This window comes from Schistocerca cancellata, chromosome 5 (genome assembly GCF_023864275.1).
Source record: "Schistocerca cancellata isolate TAMUIC-IGC-003103 chromosome 5, iqSchCanc2.1, whole genome shotgun sequence".
Taxonomy (NCBI): domain Eukaryota; kingdom Metazoa; phylum Arthropoda; class Insecta; order Orthoptera; family Acrididae; genus Schistocerca; species Schistocerca cancellata.
Genome location: NC_064630.1, coordinates 333836598 through 333859487, shown reverse-complemented (window position 1 = coordinate 333859487; position 22890 = coordinate 333836598). Strand labels below are relative to the sequence as shown.

Sequence of the window (22890 nt, the reverse complement as noted above, 5' to 3'; positions counted from 1 at the left end):
ATTCAGAAACTCTGTCTTTCCAAGACATTTACCCAAAAAAGGGTGAAAATGTTGGAAACCACAGGGTCTGGGCAGCCAGTGCTCTATTTACACTTAATGTTTTTGGAAATTAGGTGGTCATAACTACTTGTAGAAACATTCAAATTTAGACCATCCTGTGTGTGGTGTAATGCTTGAGTCACATCCATGTGAGATAGCCCTATCCTGTTCAGTGACTTTTGAAGCACTACATTTACGTGCTTGATAAAACAAATCATCCAAGGGAAGCTTTGTGGCTGTCAGCCCCAATTGAATAGTTGGGGCTGCAGGCCAAACTGTTTCGGGCACCCTAGTAATCACTGCATCACCTTCCTTATGAAGGTAATTTGCCAAAGAACCTAAATCACACATGGCATTGCTGTGCTGTAAACTTGGCTTAAAATAGTAGTTACACACTATTCTCTGTCCAGGTTGTTTGCAGGAGGACACTCTTTGTTTATTGTTATTACTTGAATTTTTCCCCTATTTTGTCAAATTCTTCCTGAACTCAGTGTCTTCACACTTTTGTCTACAATCTCCATAGGAATGAAGACATCTAGATTAAAGTTAGCAGGCTTGTAGTATCTGTTAAATCCCTTGCCTTATTTAACAAGTTTGATCACCGTCCAGTCCTCTACACTGTTCGGAAACTTATGCTTCCAACTGCAGCTTTCAGCTGTTCTAATTCTTCCTGTGCTACTGACTAATCATCTTTATGTTTTAAGAAATACAGCTCCTTCTCCATAATCATGGAGTGATAAACTCAACAGCTGGAGCACCAAAGCCCAGAACCATATCCTTCCAAGCATTTTGCTTCAAAGCATCCAACATGGGGAAAAACAATAGGCAGTTATCAGACTTCCGACTCCTTTGCAATACTTTACTGCAGTTTTCACACTTCTCCAATTTGTCAATATTTATTTAGCATAGTCAGATTATTTAATCCCAGAATGAATTTTCTCTCTGCTTTGTAGTGTCCACAGATTTGAAACTTCCTGGCACATTAAAACTCTGCTGGACTGGGGCTTAAACATGGGACCAGGTGAAAACAAAGATCTCTGAAGTTTTGGGATGGCATACTGTTTCAGTCTGCCAGGAAGTTTCAGATTATGTAATATTAGCTGTTCAGCGAAAAATGATGATTAGGTGTTTTTTGCTGTTGTATTAAATCAACAATAACTGGCTTGTGATATTTATTTTATACGAGCAACATTACTTAGTTAACAAAACATTGCATTACTTAAATATTTGTCCATGAAAGATGTTATTTCGAAAACTAATGGTTTATTCCTTCTCAGTAACAGACAGAAAGGAAAGGCTGATTCAGGAGAAGAACATTTACTGTGGATCTTTGCTGACTCAGTATTCAGAACGATATTTTGCCCACCTTTTTTATTTGTATTTTTTAAAAAAAAAGCACGTACAAACTATGTTCATGGATTAGTTAAGATATTAGGCTCACATTTGAAAAGGACAGAGTTCAAACTCATTTCTAGCCTTCCAGGTTCAGTTTTCCCTAAATTAATTAAGGCAAATGGCGGTACCCATTGTCAACAATATGTTAAACTCTAATCTTCCTTTTCTTCCATTTAGTCTTTCATCTTTCTTCCCACATCCTTCCTTTGGGCCTCATCAAGAAGAGGCGAGTACTTTTGAAAATGTGGTTTGCACTGCTATTTTTTCATGTGGGGGGTTTCACCCTCAATTGCCATGTGTATTATAGAAAACAGATTTGGTTCTTAGAGTGTGTTAAGGAAAATGATTTTGGTATTTATTGAACTATATTTACTAGCCATTAATATGTCAGCATTAAACACTAAATTTCTTCATTTTTGGTAACATCATTTTAGTATAGAGTTTTACCTGTAATTTGAATCATTTTTAACTAAAGCCAGTTGGTAATGTTACGTATATGTATTACTCAGTTGTAAAAACATTAAACTTTAATGATGCTTTTGTTACAGTTTTTCTTTGACACTGGTTGATTCAATGGACACCTTAGTTGTAAGTATTAGTTAGGTACTTCTGTGATGATTACAGTAACAGACACAGCTGGACTAATATTATATAAAGCGATTTGTGTTCTAGGTTCTTGGTGACCTGGAAGAATTTGAATATGCCGTGAAGCGTGTGTCAAAGGACGTGTCATTTGACAATGATGTGATAGTATCAGTTTTTGAGACAAATATTAGAGTACTTGGGTGAGTAAAGTATATAATTTATCAAGTCTTGTCATCATTTTTTGGATTTGTGTTCTTTCATTCAATCTTAGTTAAAGTTCGTGAAAGCAGATACAATGATGAATGAGTTAATGAAAATTTAGGAAGATATAACTGGAATCTGAAACATTTGCATTTAAATACCAACGTATCAGCTACAAGCTGATGGCATGAGTAGCATATGTTCCAACAGTAGTTGCAGTAAGTATTTTTCTGTTGATATGTTGCACATTCAAGTGTTGGCAAAAACAAAGTATATTATTTTGATGTGATTGTTGGTATGTACAGGGTGTTCCAAAAATGACCGGTATATTTGAAACGGCAATACAAACTAAACGAGCAGCGATAGAAATACACCGTTTGTTGCAATATGCTTGGGACAACAGTACATTTTCAGGCGGACAAACTTTCGAAATTACAGTAGTTACAATTTTCAACAACAGATGGCGCTGCAAGTGATGTGAAAGATATAGAAGACAACGCAGTCTGTGGGTGCGCCATTCTGTATGTCGTCTTTCTGCTGTAAGCGTGTGCTGTTCACAACAGGCAAGTGTGCTGTGGACAACATGGTTTATTCCTTATAACAGAGGATTTTTCTGGTGTTGGAATTCCACCGCCTAGAACACAGTGTTGTTGCAACAAGACGAAGTTTTCAACAGAGGTTTAATGTAACCAAAGGACCGAAAAGTGATACAATAAAGGACCTGTTTGAAAAATTTCAACGGACTGGGAATGTGACGGATGAACGTGCTGGAAAGGTAGGGCGACCGCGTACGGCAACCACAGAGGGCAACGCGCAGCTAGTGCAGCAGGTGATCCAACAGCGGCCTTGGGTTTCCGTTTGCCGTGTTGCAGCTGCGGTCCAAATGACGCCAACGTCCATGTATCGTCTCATGTGCCAGAGTTTACACTTCTATCCATACAAAATTCAAACGCGGCAACCCCTCAGCGCCGCTACCATTGCTGCACGAGTGACATTCGCTAACGATATAGTGCACAGGATTGATGACGGCGATATGCATGTGGGCAGCATTTGGTTTACTGACAAAGCTTATTTTTACCTGGACGGATTCGTCAATAAACAGAACTGGCGCATATGGGGAACCAAAAAGCCCCATGTTGCAGTCCCATCGTCCCTGCATCCTCAAAAAGTACTGGTCTGGGCCGCCATTTCTTCCAAAGGAATCATTGGCCCATTTTTCAGATCCGAAACGATTACTGCATCACGCTATCTGGACATTCTTCGTGAATTTGTGGCGGTACAAACTGCCTTAGACGACAGACACTGCGAACACCTCGTGGTTTATGCAAGATGGTGCCCGGCCACATCGCACAGCCGACGTCTTTAATTTCCTGAATGAATATTTAGATTGCTTTGGGCTATCCGAAACATACAGGAGGCGGCGTGGATTGGCCTCCCTATTCGCCAGACATGAACCCCTGTGACTTCTTTCTGTGGGGACACTTGAAAGACGAGGTGTACCGCCAGAATCCAGAAACAATTGAACAGCTGAAGCAGTACATCTCATTTGCATGTGAAGCCATTCCGCCAGACACGTTGTCAAAGGTTTCGGGTAGTTTCATTCAGAGACTACGCCATATTATTGCTACGCATGGTGGATATATGGAAAATATCGTACTATAGAGTTTCCCAGACCGCAGCGCCATCTGTTGTTGACAATTGTAACTACTGTAATTTCGAAAGTTTGTCTGCCTGAAAATGTACTGTTGTCCCAAGCATATTGCAACAAACGGTGTATTTCTATCGCTGCTTGTTTAGTTTGTATTGCCGTTTCAAATATATCGGTCATTTTTGAAACACCCTGTAGATGGAATGCAACTGAGTGGCTGATGTGTTAAATATCAGACTACAAATACGTTCAGGGGTTGTGTCTTCGATTGGCCCCGTGATATTTCTCTTTACTCACTCCTTCGTTCACCTCTAGCCGTAAACTTTATATGTGAAATGTGAAAAGCTGGATGTGATTTGTTGTTCATGTTTAAACTATAGTCCCTCTGTAACTGGTTAAATCAGCTCAAATGTCAGGAGGAGTCAAGGGCATATCACCTCCAATTGAACTGCTCAGAGTAAACCACAAGGGTGTTCGAATGCAGTCTACAGTTTGAGGGAAGTTTTACCATATAAGGATGACAAGATGTCTTCATCTTGAGGTTGAAGCTCTGTTGTCTGTGTTTGCTTTAACAATACATATCTTGTTTTTACATATTTTGTTTTTTGTCCCAGACATGTTTCACTGCAGTTGCAGCATCATCAGTGGGTTTTTTTATTTTATGGCTTCTTGCTGTATTAAGTTTTTACAGTGTCTGTTTTTCTTCGCAGTTTGTCATATTTTCTTTTAACTCATCTTCTTCACTGTCAAGTTCTGTGTATTGAGTTGTCGCTGTCACTGTTCTCCAGCAGAACATGACATTGAAGAAGATGAGAAAGAAGAAAATGTGACAAACTGTAAAGGAAAACAGGCACTATAAAAACGTAATACAGCAAGAAAACCACACCATGTGGTAAGAAACCATAATATAAAAACCCATTGATGATGCTGCAGCTGCAGTGAAACACGTCTGGGACAAAAAACAAAATTGTGTTTTTCTAAAGGCAGACCCCACCCGAAAACATATGTAAAGATGTCTGTTGTTTTATCATTCATTTGAAATATCACATTTTCAAATGTTATCAGTGAGGAGAGGGTAGATTGCTGTTCACTACGTAGAGAAGGCACTGAGTTGAACATGCATACAATGAAAAAGGCTTCTAAAATATTTAAGCTAACAGCCAGAGCTCTTCTTCTGAAATGGAAAACACACACACACACACACACACACACACACACACACACACACACACACACACACACACACAAACGGGGCCACTGTCTCCAGAGTCAGAAGCCTAACAGCAATTGCCTGAAATGAGCAATGATCTGCTGGGGTGGCTGGTGGGGGTAAGGAGGAGAATGGTGCAGCTAGGACAGCAGTGTAGGGGTATGAGAAGATGCTATGCTGCCCATGGGAGTGTGCAGAAATGTGCTGGGAAAGGATAGGGCTGCTAGGTGCAGTGTTGGGAGATTGTGTGCTGTGGAGTTGTGTGTGTGGGGGGGGGGGGGGGCAGAGTAGTACAGAAGGGGAAAGGACTAGTAGGTGTGTTGGTTAGACAGAAGGCATGTGTAGTGCTGGTGTGGGAGCAGAACTGGGGAAAGTAGTAGAGGAAATGGACTAGCGAAGGCCGATGCCTTGGAGGGAGGGGGGGGGGGGGGGTGGTTCCAACCTGTGCACTTCAGAAAAGCTGGTGTTGGTACGAATGATGAGAAGTATCTGTATGATGCAGGCATTGAAGCAGTCATTAAAGTGAAACACATCGTTTGGGGTAGCATGTTCAGCAGCTGGGTAGTCCAGTTGTCTCTTGGCCACAATTTGGTTGTGGCCATTCATGTGCACAGACAGCTTGTTAGTTGTTATGCCCACTTAGAAAATGGTGTAGTGGTTGCAGCTTAGTTTGTAGATCACATAGTTGCTTTCATATGTAACCCTGCCTTCAGTGGGATAGAAGACACATGCAAAGCACAGTGGTAGGTGGTAGTTGGATGATGTATGGGACAGGTTTTGTACCCAGGTCTCTTGCAATGATATGAGGCAAGGCATTTGGAGAATGGGCACAGTAGTGATGGAAAAGGGTATAGTGTGGATTTGATGGTCAGCAGAAAACTACTGTGAGGGGGTGGGGAGTATAGTGGGGAGGATATTCCTCATTTCAGGATACAATGAGAGTTAGTCACAACACTTTCAGAGAATGTAATTCAGTTGCTTCAGTCCTGGGTGCTACTGAGTCATCACAGTTCTCCTTAGTGGCTGGTCAGCAGGTATGTGGTAGGTGGTAAGTGGCTGGAAGGAAAAGGCACAGGAGATAATTTTCTGGACAATGTCAGGAGGGTAATTTTGCTCTGTGACAAGCTCAGCGAGACCCTTGGCATATATATTTTGGAGAGGAGCTGCTCATCACCACATATACAACAACTTGTATGGAAGGGACATAATGGTATGTAATAGGTGGCAGCTGTCGAAATGAAGGTATTGTTGGTGGTTGGTAGGCTTGATGTGTATGAGGGTACTGGTGTAGCCATCATCGATATGATCAACATTGAGGAAGGTGGCTTGCTGGGATGTGGAGGACCAGGTAAAGTGAATGGGAAAGGAGGTGTTGAGCTTCTAGAGGACAATGGATAAGGTGTCATCACCCTCAGTCGAGACCACAAAGATGTCATTAGTGAATCTGAGCCAGGTGGGTTTGGGATTTTGGATGGTTGGGAAGGATTCCTCTAGATAGTCTGTGAATAGGTTGGCACAGGATGGTACCTTGCAGATACCAATTGCTTTACCACAGATTTGTTTGTAGGTGATGCCTTCAAAGGAGATGTAATTGTGTATGAGGATATAGTTTGTCGTGGTGACCAAGGAGGAGGACATAGGTTTGGAGCCAGTTGTCGTTGGGAAAGGTAGAGTTAAAAGCAGCAAGGCCATGGGCATTGGAGATGTTAGTGTAGAGGTGGTAACAAGCAGGGTGCCAGGTATTTTTTGATATTTTCAAATGTGAGTTCTTTCTGTTACATTCTAGTTCCAAAGGCGCCTCTCACTGTGGTTTATTGAGCATTATACTTATGTCATGAGGTTCAGCCACTTCTATTTACATCTCCCCTCTCCCCCTCCCTCTTCTCCTCCCCCTCCCTCTTCTCCTCCCCCTCCCTCTTCTCCTCCCCCTCCCTCCCTCTCCCCCTTCCCTCCCTCTCTCCCTCCATCTCTCCTCCTCCCCACTCCATCTCTCCCCCCTTCCCTCACCCTCTCCCACCTTCCCCCCTCTCCTCCGCTCCCAAGTATTTACATACCCCATATCGTTTTCGGTAGTGTAGTGATGGTATCTCAGACATGACAAAAAATGCCTTTTATGAGTGTAATTCCCATTTTATGAGCATCATATTATGCTATTCATTTAGTATGATTTAAATCTTTCGTAGATAAGCTGCTTTTTAATTTTAATTTGTGTTTAAAAAAACTTTTTTCGTGTAATGGAAAAGCATTAACTGCTAAGAAAGATATTTATCTCTATTTTTGTATTGTCTTATTCTTTTGAAACTGAACTTCCGTTATTATAAAGTCATCCAGTGGTATCTATTTACCGATACTCTTAATAAAAAATAATAATAATAAAACTTAAAGGAGAAGTGTTTTGAATGGCAAGACATAATACTACAAATTTTGTCCTGAGATCTTAGCTCATATGAAAAATTTTCTTTTCACTGGATTTATGAGTCTTGCAGAATACTAGCTGTGTTAATTGTCCACAATGTATTCCATAACTTCATTATCTCTTGAATTTATTCAGAAGCAGGCTTTTAAATATCTACTTCTAATTGTATACTGTTATTAACTGTACCTTGAAATTGGAATTTCAGGGGGCTATTATCAGCACATATTTTAGCGGAATATCTGCAACAGAAAATGGGTGTAATGGAGTGGTATAGAGGAGAAATGTTGAACATGGCAAGAGACCTAGGATACAGACTCCTTCCAGCATTCAACACGACTACTGGTATTCCTCATGCAAGAGTAAGTTTTCATTAAATGAAAATTAATTTATTTAATGGATTATGCTTAGAGTCCCAGCAGAATTACAGAGAATTTAGAGGTGTTCTGTCAGTACTTTAATGAAGAATTTGCATGAAATATTGACTATAAAATTGTAGGATAGTTTTCAGGAATCACCATCCCTGTGAGTGTGGATGCTGCAAATTTTTATTATGAACTCACAGTAAGATATGATACTACTCACAATATCATGGAAATATTTTAAAAATCTCACTTAACTTTGTAATGTGATTACTGACAAATTAATTTCCTTAAATCTTGAAACCAGAGATTACAAAGTTCAGAAAGCTAAGGCCTCCTCAAATAGCGTTATTGCAAATTGCCATGGAAAACTAATTTTAGATGGTTGATTAATTGCTGCTTCATCTGGACTCTGAAATCCCAAAAGCTCCCTGTTAGTATTCAGTGTAGTTTTGGGAGAGATCGCTCTGCCACTGAGAATACGACACTGCTGACAATGACAGAACAGCAGAATTTTCTATGCAGATGATGAAAAGTGTTCTTCAGCCTTTTAAGGATCTACAATACTACTTGCAGGATAATTATTGGACAGAATACTTCCTAATATATTTTCCTTTTATATTACCTTTGTCAGAAAAGTTCCAGCACAGGTTTTCTAAACAAATAGAAAAATGCGCTTACCAAGTAATGATTCTAGCATCTATCGAAGTAGGATCCTTGGCTATCTGTATGCAGTTGCCAACATTTCTAGAGGTCTTGAAAGCAAAATGGGAAATTTTCAGCTGCAGTGCTTGTAAGCTCATTTGTCACAGCCCGTTTGGTGCCTGCGATACCTTGATGAAACTTTCCTTCCAGTCACCTTTTCACTCGCAGAAACAAGAAAAAATCACAAGGCAAGAGGTCATGCGAATATAGCGGATGTGGGAAGGCAATAACAGAATGTCTGGCCAGCTACTCGCCAACAGATAAAGCAGTATGGGGACTTGAATCGTCATGCGTTAAGAACAGTCCTGAGAACGCCACAAATTGGGGTGGTGACATTGAATTGCTTGCCGCAAATGTTTCAAGACTTCCGTGTAAAGAGTTTAGTTCACTGTTTGACCTGGAGGAATATACTTATGGTGAATTAATCCTTTACTATCAAAGAATACAATCGACATTGTCTTTGTCCTCAATGGTTGTCGTTTGACTTTTTTCGAGGTTGGTGATCCAGGACTCTGCCATTTGGCACTTTGACGTTTCATGTTAAGGTTGTACTGATAGCATCAACTTTCATCACCAGCAGCAGTCATCATTGACAGAAATGTGGGGCCACGTCTGGCTCTCTCCGGTAGTTCAGCAGAAATTTTCATCTTTCCTCTTTTCGTGTATCTGTTAAGAGTTTAAGGGACAAGTTTTGCATTAAGATTCTATTTCCCTAAATCTTCACGTAAAATCTTACGACACATATTACGATTCATATTAAGTTCTTCTGAGATCGCATGCACAGTTACATGGTGGTCTTTTTGCAATAACTGCCTTAACAAGTTCCATTTTTGTATCAGTACATGCTATAGACAGGTGACCCGCTCTGTGATCATCTTGCACTGAATCTCTGGCTTCATAAAACGTTTTGTGTCACTGAAAACACAACTTCTTGGAAGTGCCTCACGTGCATATGTGTGCTTAATTATTGTCCACGTTTCACTAGGGGTTTTCTTGAGCTTAACGCAAATACTAATGTTCCTCTTTGCTCACAACCAGTATTCTTTGTGTCACCATTACTAATGCACCAGGAACCCAAACAGTGTGTTGCTAAACACAGCCCTGCCATCTAGTAGCATGGAAACATGGCCAAGGTCCTTTCAAGGACACACACATACCAGGTAACATAAAAACAACATTTATTCCTTTATAGTATTTCAAACTCAGAAAAAAAACTGTCCTGGAACTTTCTGACATAGGGAGTAATACCACTTGTTTTCCCTAAACAATGTGGGGTTAGTGACAACTGTTCTCCTAAGGAAGCAGCAGCTCTCAAGGGAGTATTGTAAGTAAACAGCAAACTTGCAGATGGTAGCATAACATCAATTTAATATGAACAATGCCATACTCATTAAATACATAAGCAAATGAATCAGACACACTTATTAGATACAGTGTTGTGCACGCAAGAATGTGGCTGTGTGATGTGTTCTGTGCAGAGAGATGGAGAATACTTTGTGGTGTCACCAGTGAGTTCTCTGTCCCTGTCCCCCACAACACACTCCGGCTGTTGCCTAACTTGGTAACTGGTAACACTGGGGTGAGAGCTGCTGTGGGCTACTGCTTCTGCTTGTGATGCCAAACAACAGAATTTCTATGCTTGTAAAATGGTTGCTGTCACTTCTTAATGTAACACAAATCATATGTTTTATGTCACCAATAATCAACACTACAGTGTCTGCATAACCTCACCAGATATAAATTAATGTGAAAATCAAGCACACGGTACAGACTGACTTGCAGAAAGATGATATTGACTGGAGCACCGTGGTACACTGCACATTGCCACAGCGCGTTGCACTACCACCCGCCTTCTTAAGTGCACACCATTATATCATGCAGCACTTCTTCTTGACTTGGTATGGTGGCAACAAAATTTTGTTTCATGGACAGCTGAACCGCACCCCCTTCCTTCCTCTGTCCCCAACTCCCTCCCTCCCACTAAACAGTGAGATTGGTTGGAGCTCACTCCCAGGGCAAACATTTGATGGAATATCAGGTATTTTCCACGGAACTGAGGTCTGTGACCTGTGTACCAACCAAGCAAACTCGCGCTCATTGAGGGTTCCTCAAGCCATTCTAACATTTCAGATTTGGTGGTGCTGTATATTTCCTTGCTGCTGTAAATGAATAGTTCCAGTCACATACTGCGACAGGCTCTTATATTGTTTGATAATAAGATAAGCATCATGGCCCTATTTCATTCAATTTAAAAATCTCTCACATGAAAATGACTCCACAATTTCCTTGAACAAAGCCTGGCTGGTAAGTGACACACATCGTTTCATGATGATTTTGAAGTATTTGTGCTTTTCCATTGGCATGTGCAAAAGTGTGCCTTGACTTTTTCTCACTTCTTTTGTGATCGAGTTATTTTATATACCCTTTGAAGTGCGGTGGGTAGCAGTACTAATGCTGACTTAAACTTCCAGTTCCTCATGCTGTAGTTGTATTTCTGTTCATAAATGAGTGTTGCCAATAACAAATTGGTGAGTGATTGTTACACTATTCTCCATTAGTCCTATGTTACTGTGCATGATGTTGTCAACAACAATTACTGTATTTACCCGAATATAAGACAACTTGCATTTTTCAAGAAGGTTTGTGAGAAATATTCATTTTTAACTTATTCTGACTAATCAAAATTGCAAAATGTTTTACTGACATACAGTAGCAAGCTAGAAAGCTAACATTTTACCAATTCAAATTTATGCCATTTATTGAGTGTGTACATTCTTGATAATACTAGGAGAAATACAGTAAATGAAAAGGACTGGTTTACTTTTATTTGTGGACTAACCTACCTTTTTTGCTTAATAATCCTATTATTCGTGGTACACTATTTTTGATCACCATCATCCTAATAACACAGCTGTGAAATCTATATCTTCTTTGTCACAAATATTAGGCTATTTCTTCTGAATGTGTTGCAATTTCTCAGATTGTGGTTATTGTGGGACCTGAGAAAACAGCTATTTTTATCTGAATATGTATCAATTTCACCTCTACATGGATGTGAGATTCTTACAATGTCTCTTGGTTTCAAACACATTGTCTGCCTGTTGCTCTCTCATTGGTTCCGTAGCTGACACAACCTCCATCATACATCACAGTTAGTGTCGATGACACTGCAGCACGAAACACATAAGTATGCCACAGGCCTCTATCTAGACTTTAACCATCTCCCGCAGAAATAAGTACTGTTGTTGAGTATTGTCAAATTTTAAAGTCAATGCAGTTCCGACAACAACAAGATCCAGGCAAACTGCAGTTTAAGCATGGTAGATGTTCCTAAAAGGCCAAAGTACGTGGTTGGCACCATGACATAATATGCTGCTCATGCGCTACTCCTCTCTTCGAACTCGTCCTAGTTTTCAGCCAAGCTGGTGTCAGTGTTCCCCCTCCATCCCTTCCTTAGTGCTGTACGTGAGCAACTGTGGAACATGGACTGCAATATCTTCTAGTGTGCAAGTTGTATGTAATAAGAACAACTAATACATAAATAAAAGATTGTGACCATGGTTCAGTCCAGTTTCCAATCTTCGCTCATCCCCCCCCCAATCTATTGATGTCTGTTAGTACTATTATCACGATGGGCCCTGCTGCAATAATTTATTCTTGCAGCAACAATTACAGTTTTATATTATTTATTTTGTTTGTTAGACATTTCGTTCTAGATTAACTTTCCTTCTTGTTTCATCTGGGTGTCACCTTCATGTTCTAGAGCTTATTAAAATTTGGTAACATTTTAATCCAATATTCTAATCCGTGAACAGCAACCGAATTTTTCATTTTTGACCCACATAGTAAATCATTCTAGTCTCTCATAATCAAATAAAATATTGATCTGGGTTCAGAGTCAAGTAATGTTTTTTGAAGGATAACATTTTTAGGTTTGAGTGTTACCTTTACTTAAAAAGCAGCATTTATGTTTGTATAATTGTCGTATCCGTACATGTAGGAGAATTTTTTTTTTTAAATCTGCTCAAACACAACAAGAGTTTATAAGGTGATGAAACTTAATGGTTTTTTCATCCTGTGTTTCACAAAATTGTCATATTTTGAGCAGCGCAATAGACTGTTGTAGTGGCTAGTCCATAGCCTCTGGCATATCCCTTCCACTAGTACCATGAGAGTAAAATGTCACATGATTGTTCAAGTGATGTCAGTTCTGTACGGAGCACTTTGGCATATCGGGAAATCTTGAGCATGTTCGAACGCAAGTATTACTTACCCTGTCCCACCCTTCCGAATTCTTTGAAACAAATCTGCATGTAACCTCAGTAGCCAAAGCTTCATCTGTAAATGTAAGACTGCTCGTATATACTCTATCAAACAATGTAAAAGTGTTAACATCAGCAGCAATTGTTCAATCTGTGAATATAAGACCACCTTGTGCTTGCGCAACCCTGGAGATGAAGTGACTTGTGCATTGGACATCCATGATCTATCCACAATTAAATTTCTGATATACACATTCCCCCCCCATGAACCATGGACCTTGTCGTTGGTGGGGAGGCTTGCGTGCCTCAGCAATACAGATGGCCGTACCGTAGGTACAACCACAACGGAGGGGTATCTGTTGAGAGGCCAGACAAACGAGTGGTTCCTGAAGAGAGGCAGCAGCCTTTTCAGTAGTTGCAAGGGCAACAGTCTGGATGATTGACTGATCTGGCCTTGTAACAATAACCAAAACGGCATTGCTGTGCTGGTACTGCGAACGGCTGAAAGCAAGGGGAAACTACGGCCGTAATTTTTCCCGAGGTCATGCAGCTTTACTGTATGATTAAATGATGATGGCGTCCTCTTGGGTAAAATATTCCGGAGGTGAAATAGTCCCCCATTCGGATCTCCGGGCGGGGACTACTCAAGAGGATGTCGTTATCAGGAAAAAGAAAACTGGCGTCCTACGGATCGGAGCGTGGAATGTCAGATCCCTTAATCGGCCAGGTAGGTTAGAAAATTTAAAAAGGGAAATGGATAGGTTAAAGTTAGATATAGTGGGAATTAGTGAAATTCGGTGGCAGGAGGAACAAGACTTCTGGTCAGGTGACTACAGGGTTATAAACACAAAGTCAAATAGGGGTAATGCAGGAGTAGGTTTAATAATGAATAGGAAAATAGGAATGCGGGTAAGCTACTACAAACAGCATAGTGAACGCATTATTGTGGCCAAGATAGACACGAAGCCCACGCCTACTACAGTAGTACAAGTTTATATGCCAACTAGCTCTGCAGATGACGAAGAAATTGAAGAAATGTATGATGATATAAAAGAAATTATTCAGATAGTGAAGGGAGACGAAAATTTAATAGTCATGGGTGACTGGAATTCGAGTGTAGGAAAAGGGAGAGAAGGAAACGTAGTAGGTGAATATGGATTGGGGCTAAGAAATGAAAGAGGAAGCCGCCTGGTAGAATTTTGCACAGAGCACAAATTAATCATAGCTAACACTTGGTTTAAGAATCATGATAGAAGGTTGTATACATGGAAGAACCCTGGAGATACTAAAAGGTATCAGATAGATTATATAATGGTAAGACAGAGATTTAGGAACCAGGTTTTAAATTGTAAGACATTTCCAGGGGCAGATGTGGACTCTGACCACAATCTATTGGCTATGACCTGTAGATTAAAACTGAAGAAACTGCAAAAAGGTGGGAATTTAAGTAGATGGGACCTGGATAAACTGAAAGAACCAGAGGTTGTACAGAGTTTTAGGAAGAGCATAAGGGAACAATTGACAGGAATGGGGGAAAGAAATACAGTAGAAGAAGAATGGGTAGCTTTGAGGGATGAAGTAGTGAAGGCAGCAGAGGATCAAGTAGGTAAAAAGACCAGGGCTCTTAGAAATCCTTGGGTAACAGAAGAAATATTGAATTTACTTGATGAAAGGAGGAAATATAAAAATGCCGTTAATGAAGCAGGCAAAAAGGAATACAAACGTCTCAAAAATGAGATCGACAGGAAGTGCAAAATGGCTAAGCAGGGATGGCTAGAGGACAAATGTAAGGATGTAGAGGCTTATCTCACTAGGGGTAAGATAGATACTGCCTACAGGAAAATTAAAGAGACCTTCGGAGATAAGAGAACCACTTGTATGAACATCAAGAGCTCAGATGGAAACCCAGTTCTGAGCAAAGAAGGGAAAGCAGAAAGATGGAAGGAGTATATAGAGGGTCTGTACAAGGGCGATGTACTTGAGGACAATATTATGGAAATGGAAGAGGATGTAGAAGAAGATGAAATGGGAGATACGATACTGCGTGAAGAGTTTGACAGAACACTGAAAGACCTGAGTCGAAACAAAGCCCCCGGAGTAGACAACATTCCATTGGAACTACTGACAGCCTTGGGAGAGCCAGTCCTGACAAAACTCTACCATCTGGTGAGCAAGATGTATGAAACAGGCGAAATACCCTCAGACTTCAAGAAGAATATAATAATTCCAATCCCAAAGAAAGCAGGTGTTGACAGATGTGAAAATTACCGAACAGTCAGTTTAATAAGCCACAGCTGCAAAATACTAACACGAATTCTTTACAGATGAATGGAAAAACTAGTAGAAGCCGACCTCGGGGAAGATCAGTTTGGATTCCGTAGAAATACTGGAACATGTGAGGCAATACTGACCTTCCGACTGATCTTAGAAGAAAGATTAAGGAAAGGCAAACCTACGTTTCTAGCATTTGTAGACTTAGAGAAAGCTTTTGACAATGTTGACTGGAATACCCTCTTTCAAATTCTAAAGGTGGCAGGGGTAAAATACAGGGAGCGAAAGGCTATTTACAATTTGTACAGAAACCAGATGGCAGTTATAAGAGTCGAGGGACATGAAAGGGAAGCAGTGGTTGGGAAGGGAGTAAGACAGGGTTGTAGCCTCTCCCCGATGTTATTCAATCTGTATATTGAGCAAGCAGTAAAGGAAACAAAAGAAAAATTCGGAGTAGGTATTAAAATCCATGGAGAAGAAAAAAAACATTGAGGTTTGCCGATGACATTGTAATTCTGTCAGAGACAGCAAAGGACTTGGAAGAGCAGTTGAATGGAATGGATAGCGTCTTGAAAGGAGGATATAAGATGAACATCAACAAAAGCAAAACGAGGATAATGGAATGTAGTCGAATTAAGTCGGGAGATGCTGAGGGAATTAGATTAGGAAATGAGACACTTAAAGTAGTAAAGGAGTTTTGCTATTTGGGGAGCAAAATAACTGATGATGGTCGAAGTAGAGAGGATATAAAATGTAGACTGGCACTGGCAAGGAAAGCATTTCTGAAGAATAGAAATGTGTTAACATCGAGTATAGATTTAAGTGTCAGGAAGTCATTTCTGAAAGTATTTGTATGGAGTGTAGCCATGTATGGAAGTGAAACATGGACGATAACTAATTTGGACAAGAAGAGAATAGAAGCTTTCGAAATGTGGTGCTACAGAAGAATGCTGAAGATTAGATGGGTAGATCACATAACTAATGAGGAAGTATTGAATAGGATTGGGGAGAAGAGAAGTTTGTGGCACAACTTGACCAGAAGAAGGGATCGGTTGGTAGGACATATTCTGAGGCATCAAGGGATCACCAATTTAGTATTGGAGGGCAGCGTGGAGGGTAAAAATCGTAGGGGGAGACCAAGAGATGAATACACTAAGCAGATTCAGAAGGATGTAGGTTGTAGTAGGTACTGGGAGATGAAGAAGCTTGCACAGGATAGAGTAGCATGGAGAGCTGCATCAAACCAGTCTCAGGACTGAAGACCACAACAACAACAACATATACACATTTCACCCGTCATTTGCTCAGCTATTGTGCTGACAGCCTGTACAAGATTGGATAACATCCAATATTCAGTCACTGAAATAGTCCATTCATTGTGTCAACAGGAACAGTTCTTCTCCAACACAGCTATTTCTGATTAAGTTGCTCTTTAGAGTATATATTAATGTCCTTCCATGTATTAAAAATCTTGATGGTTGGACATACAAAATTGGTTTTGAGTTTTCACTTAATAAATCTGTTTTATTTTACTGTATCCAAGAATAAAGTGCATTTTTCCAATTTCAACAATGCAGGAAGTTTCTTCTGTTACATCTAACGGTAAAGCAAACTAGTTACAGAAGATATGCTCCTACAAAGTGATTTATAGTTAAAATTATTCAAGCTTGGAACATCAGAAAAACACATTTTGTCCACTGAAATTTTAAAAAACTTTCCTGTGATCCCAGCTACATGATGGGTGAATTTTCTGTTTCTATCATATATACAACCAATGTTTGAAGCTTACTATGACAGAATCTGGCAGCTAGTTTCATGTAGAACCAGCACTATTCTCAGATTCTTCATTGAACCCAACACACCAACTCGCATGCTATCTCTCTGCTGTGAAAAACTTTTGGCATGCGGTTATCTTCCTTCAGCTGCTGTATTGCCCAGTCATGTATGAAACAACTGTTTCATATTTACTGCCTTACAAAAAACGTGGACCATGCAGAACACATAGTCAGATGTCAGTGTAACTTCATATATATACACTACATCGGATTGCACATGAACAATTAGTTACAATTCTTTGTGACAGGTGAAACGTCCGCCGGAGTGTACTAGTGTTGTTAATTTTTATTGTAGTTACTAGGCCTGGTATGGTATATAAGGGGCATGAACAGCATCAGATGTTGAGTGATCACTAGAAGGACATTAACATAATGCTTACTCATGTGAAACAACGTTTGAATGGTACTTCGTTGTGGGTTACTATTTCACTGGCGCGTTGAATTGTGCAGTACCCAGATTTGTGAGGCATTTGGATGTGACAGTGGCTCAATGTTGGACTGCTTGTGAACGTGAGGGTAGGCATATTATGCATCAAGGCGCCAGTTGACCACCTCTGACCACCACACCTCTTCACATCTACACCTGACATCTGAAAACAAGCTCCGAACTCCCATTGACACTCTGTGTCATCCTGCACCATCGATCAGAGATTAGCAGCAGTCAGACTATGAAATTACCATTGTATATTTAGGCTGCTGTAACGACAACACTTACATCTACTTTCAAGCAAGGACTGCTGATGAATGGCATTACATTGTGTTCAGTGGTAAATCACAGCTCTGCACAACATTGAAAGGCTGTCATTGGGGAGTATGGAAGTAGCCTGGGGAGAGGTCCCATTTTTCTGTTTTAGGGAGGCAAGTGGTATTATTCCTGACATGGTGGTGTAGGGAGCCATCAGGTATGCCTTCAAAAATGCTTCAATCGAAGCTTTGTTAGAGATGTCAATTAGAGTACTGTTGCATGCTGCAATAGCCTCTTGAATGAAAAACACTGCTCATGAATTTTTTTCCTTAGTCTTTGGGAACAGGATGAAATCACTTGGGTCAGGATAGGCGAATAGGGTGGGTGTGGTAATGCTGACATTTTTTTTCTTCTCCAAGAAGTCTATTGATCTGGCAATCATCTGTCCAGACCATCTGTGCTGAGGCATTGTCATGATGCCGAGGAAGGTGTCACCACTCTGTCTTTGGGTGTTGTGTCCTCAGTGGAAATGATTTTTGACACACATTTGGTCGCATACCACTCAGCATCGACTGTGCAGTGTGTGTATCAGGTCACAGATGTGAGATGACCACCTTTGTGAAGAAAGTGCCCAAAATCTTCTTTCCAGATCTCTCATTTTTCTGAACTTTGATGGGCAGGTCCTCAGTAGGAAAGCTCTATACTGAAGACTGCCACTTTGTTTCAGATCATAATGGTACACCCGTGTTTCATCACTTGTGATGATACTATAAATGTTGTTGTAGCATACTTTCTCATATTTCTCAAGTGCAAAGTGGCATCAGTCCATTAGTGTGTGTTTTGAGCTTCTGTGAGGATATCTGGTACCCACTGAGTATTTCTCTTGGTTACACATAAACAATCATGAAAGATGGTCTGTGGTACTGTCGATCCAATATTTAGGGTCCCTTCAATGTCACATAATGTGAAACATGGATCATGTTTGATGATTTTTCCTCAGAGTATTAATGTTTTCTTGGCTCAATGCCAGTGCTGAGCGAGTGGGAGAAGATTCACCTTCAGATGACTTCCCCCTCTTTGAAAGTTCATGAAAACAATTTTTAGTGGGGACTATAAAGGGCAGACTTGCCAAAAACAGATACCAAAGAGAGGTGCCATTCTTTTGCTTCTTTTTGTAGTCATCATATATCATTGCATGAAAATCCCGGCATAACAGATCCATCTTGCACTGTGCCTGACTCGCACTTGCTGCGTCTTCTGCCATGGGGGGTAGCCATGCAGTTTGAGGCACCTTGCCATGATTCATGTGGCTCTCCCCGTCAGAGGTTTGAGTCCTCCCTCGCCATGGGTATGTGTGTTGTCCTTAGCGTAAGTTAGTTTTAAGTTAGATTAATTAGTGCATAAGCCTAGGGACGGATGACATCAGCAGTATGGTCCCATAGTAACTTACCACAAATTTCCAATTTCCTGCATCTTCACTCACCGTTCACAGCATAGTTTGAAATCCATTGGTGGAGAACTGCCATATGCACATTCCAAGGTTGAAAAACTCTGCTGTTTCAAACTCAGGTAATCCTATTGTCACCAGACTTCTGGTTTAAGAACTGCCAAAAATGTAGTATGACATGTGGTACCAACTTGGGTGTCAGCTACTTTCCTCTGCCAGTATCCAGGATATCAAGGATAATTTATAACAGTTGTGGGCCAGATCACCTCAGGAGAGGATACAACGGCTTTGACACTCTTTGTAATGGAATCAGTGTGTGCATCCAGGCCAAATGGAGATAATACTGATAAGTCAGCTTCTACTGCCAAGTCTTTATAAATTTGACTTGATTATTTAATAACTCAAATAAAATCACATACCTGCTCAATCCATGAAGTTTGATTTTGTTTCCTCCTCCCCTTGTGGGTGCTTCACTTTCATTGTCAGGCAGTCTATAAGATAATTTTACCTTCGGTTCCCTACAAAATAACTATTTCTGTAAATGAATTAACCATCCAGTAATATCTGGTACTAATCATGGATGTCCTGGACAGTTTACTGTTTCAAATTTAAAAAACAAAAGCATTCAAAAACCAATTTTCAAACTCTGTTGTATGAAATACAATATAAGCACGACAAGTATACATATGCTATCTTTGAATGTGTGTGAAATGGGTAAACGTTCAGTCATTTTCCCAGATTGCACCTTTAGGATACATTTTAGAAATGAATTACTGGTATTCAGAGCTAAATTATATTTTTTATGAGAATAATGGAGATGTTGGGACATAGTGGTATGCACCAATTACCTGGGAACCTTTGAAGCAATTTAATGTATGAGTAAGCGTCTATCAAAGAAAATGTTCCATGTGATACAGGTCATATTAGAAAGTGTATATTGGCTTGGCTGCAAGAAAGGTGTGACACATTATGATGTGACCACTTGTGTTCTATATTAAATGATGATACTGCCTGTCTCCACTACAAGGAGCTTTTTAGGAGGCAGACAATGACGGGTTCAAGTGAAAATTGTTATTAGAAAATCACATTCTATGTTTTAAGAAATCATTACTCATACCAAACGTTTTTAAATACCCTCAGCTTTAGTAATGTCCTGCATACCACGATACAACATTAACTGTTTCGCACCAAAGCTGTATGACTGCCAGAGTGTGGAAGGAATAAATATCCTGAAAACGTACTAGTCAGTGTGACCATCCAAAATCCGTGTTCATGCAAAGCAACATTTTAAATTCCCCTGCACTGTGCTCTGGCTGCATTCCCGTAAGTTACTTGAGATTGTATACACCAGGAGAAGCTCAGGTCTCAAATCAACGTATTACATAGTCACATAACAACAATAATTATTTCATGATTCTTCAGCTTTTCTTGGCAAACTTCATTGAAATATCAGTGGTCATCGGTGTCAATTTTGACAGTAACTACATCATTAATAAAGTTTATACGTAACATGTATAATATTTCCAAGTTAAATACACAATACGTGAAACACAAAGGAAAGACAGATGTTGATGTGAGTGGGCATTGATCAAAATCAATGGTGAAAGTTGAAAAATTTGTTCTGGACAGGGATTCAAACCTGGATTTCTTGCTTACTAGGCACGTGCTCTGACCACTAAGCCATCTGGATACAGTGGTCATTGCAACTGTGCGGACTACCCTAGCACACCTCCCATCAGACCTAAATTCTCAACATATCCACACCCTGCCAATGTAGTGCCCCTTGTCCATTATCCTCATTACTCATTGCATTTCACCAATTTCCATTAGAGCTCAAGCCGTATGCACTGTAAATGCATTATGAATAGGGACATGAAAATTTTACAAAAATGATAGCGTGAGAAATAATGTGAAATTATCAGTTTTTAGCAAAACTGTAGGAAACTGATGATTTTTAAGAGTTTTCACAAAAAAATTTTAATTTTGTTCTTTAAAAACATTATAATTCTGAGGATGGCAACTTACTAATAATGATAACTGATGATTATTGAATGCTAATATGGCATTTTGTCTTCTACACTCTGTAAGGGTGTTGTTTTAAAATAATGGTTTATTTACTGAGTAACAAACTTAATGTGACCACAAAAATAGCACCAAATGAAACCAAAAGTGACAAAAATTTGGCAAAGAAACCTTCACTAATTTTAGAAAAATAACATCAGACTTGACAAAAAAAAACAACAACATTGAATTTGACATCAAATGATGACAAAATTGGCAAAAAAGACCACATTTGTGAAAAAAACACCACTGCATTTGGCAAGAAAACCACCAAATATGACAAAAATTAATAACACCAAAGTTGACAAAAAAAGCACAAAATTTACCAAAAAAATCACATCAAATTAAGAAAAAAAGATAATAAATCTGCACAAAATAGCACTGAATTTGACAGAAGTACATAGGCAGAAAAAAAAATCCAATCACAAAAAAAATCAATGTAGAGTAATGAAATTTTGGGAATTCATTTGGCTTGGTAACATATGTAAGTGATTAACATCGCAAGATCACAGGTTAATGTGAGATAAGCCATTGCAAATATAAAATGCTGGTACATTGATAATCAATGTAACAACTATAATGTGTAATGCAAGCATGCTAATGTGCATGAATTTTGTTGTACAGGTGCTGGATGTCAGTTTGTGTGTTGGAGTTCCAATCCTGTTGCACATGGTCACTCATTAAAGGGATAGTTAATGCTGTTTGTTGATGACGTTGGTGTTGTCAACTGATGATGTGCCATGTGTGCTAAATTGGGATGTGCCATGTGTGCTCAATTTGAGACAGGTCTGGTGATCGAGCAGGCCAAGACATCATTCATCACTATGTAGAGCAAGTTAGATTACAACAGGTGTATGTGGGTGAACATTATCCTGTTGGTAACACCCCCCTGAAATGCAATTCGTGAATGGCAGCATAATAGATCGAATCACCAGATTCATATAAAAATTTACAGTCAGGGTGAGTGGGATAACCACGAGAATGCTCCTGCTGTCATACAAAATTGCACTTCAGATCATAACTCCAGGTGCAGGTCCAGTGTGTATAGCACGCAAACAGGTTGGTTGCAGGACCTCAACTGGCCTCCTCTTTACCAACACACAGCCATCACTAGCACTGAGGCAGAATCAGCTATCATCAGAAAACACAACAGATCCCCATCTTGCCCTCCAATGAGCTCTTGCTTAACACCACTGAAATTGCAAATGGCTGTGGATTGAGGTCAGTGGAATTCACGTACGGGGTGTGTGACATGGAGCAGTCCCTGAAGTAATCGATTTGTAACAGTTTGTTGTGTCACTGTGGTGCCACCTATTTCTCAAATTGCTGCTGCAGGTGCTGTATGATGTGACAGAACCATACGCTGAATATGACAGTATGGTATGGAGACAAATCTTGTTGCAACCGTACATTCCAGTGACCACCACTGCCAGCAGTCATGTACAGTGGTTACATTCCTGCCAAGTCTTTCTGCAGTATCATAGAAGGAACATCCAGCTTCTCATAGCCCTATAACATGACCTTATACAAACTCTCAAGAAAATTTCTCTGTACACAAAAATGTATATACACTAGTTCATTGGATTTCAAACTATGCTGTGAACGGTGAGTGAAGATGCATGAAATTGGAAATTTGTGGTAAGTTACTATGGGACCATACTGCTGATGCCATCCGTCCCTAGGCTTATGCACTAATTAATCTAACTTAAAACTAACTTACGCTAAGGACAACACACATACCCATGGCGAGGGAGGACTCAAACCTCTGACG

The 22890-nt window shown here is 40.0% G+C and overlaps 1 protein-coding gene across 1 annotated transcript in view; it reads left to right on the top strand.

Annotated features, from left to right (window-relative positions):
• The window catches only part of LOC126188899 (ER degradation-enhancing alpha-mannosidase-like protein 3), a 227815-nt gene that overhangs the window by 50045 nt on the left and 154880 nt on the right, over positions 1-22890 (top strand). The window contains exons 4-6 of the mRNA XM_049930585.1: positions 1983-2022; positions 2107-2219; positions 7700-7853. Coding sequence (XP_049786542.1) covers positions 1983-2022; positions 2107-2219; positions 7700-7853 — 307 coding nt within the window. The remainder of the gene's footprint in view (positions 1-1982; positions 2023-2106; positions 2220-7699; positions 7854-22890) is intronic.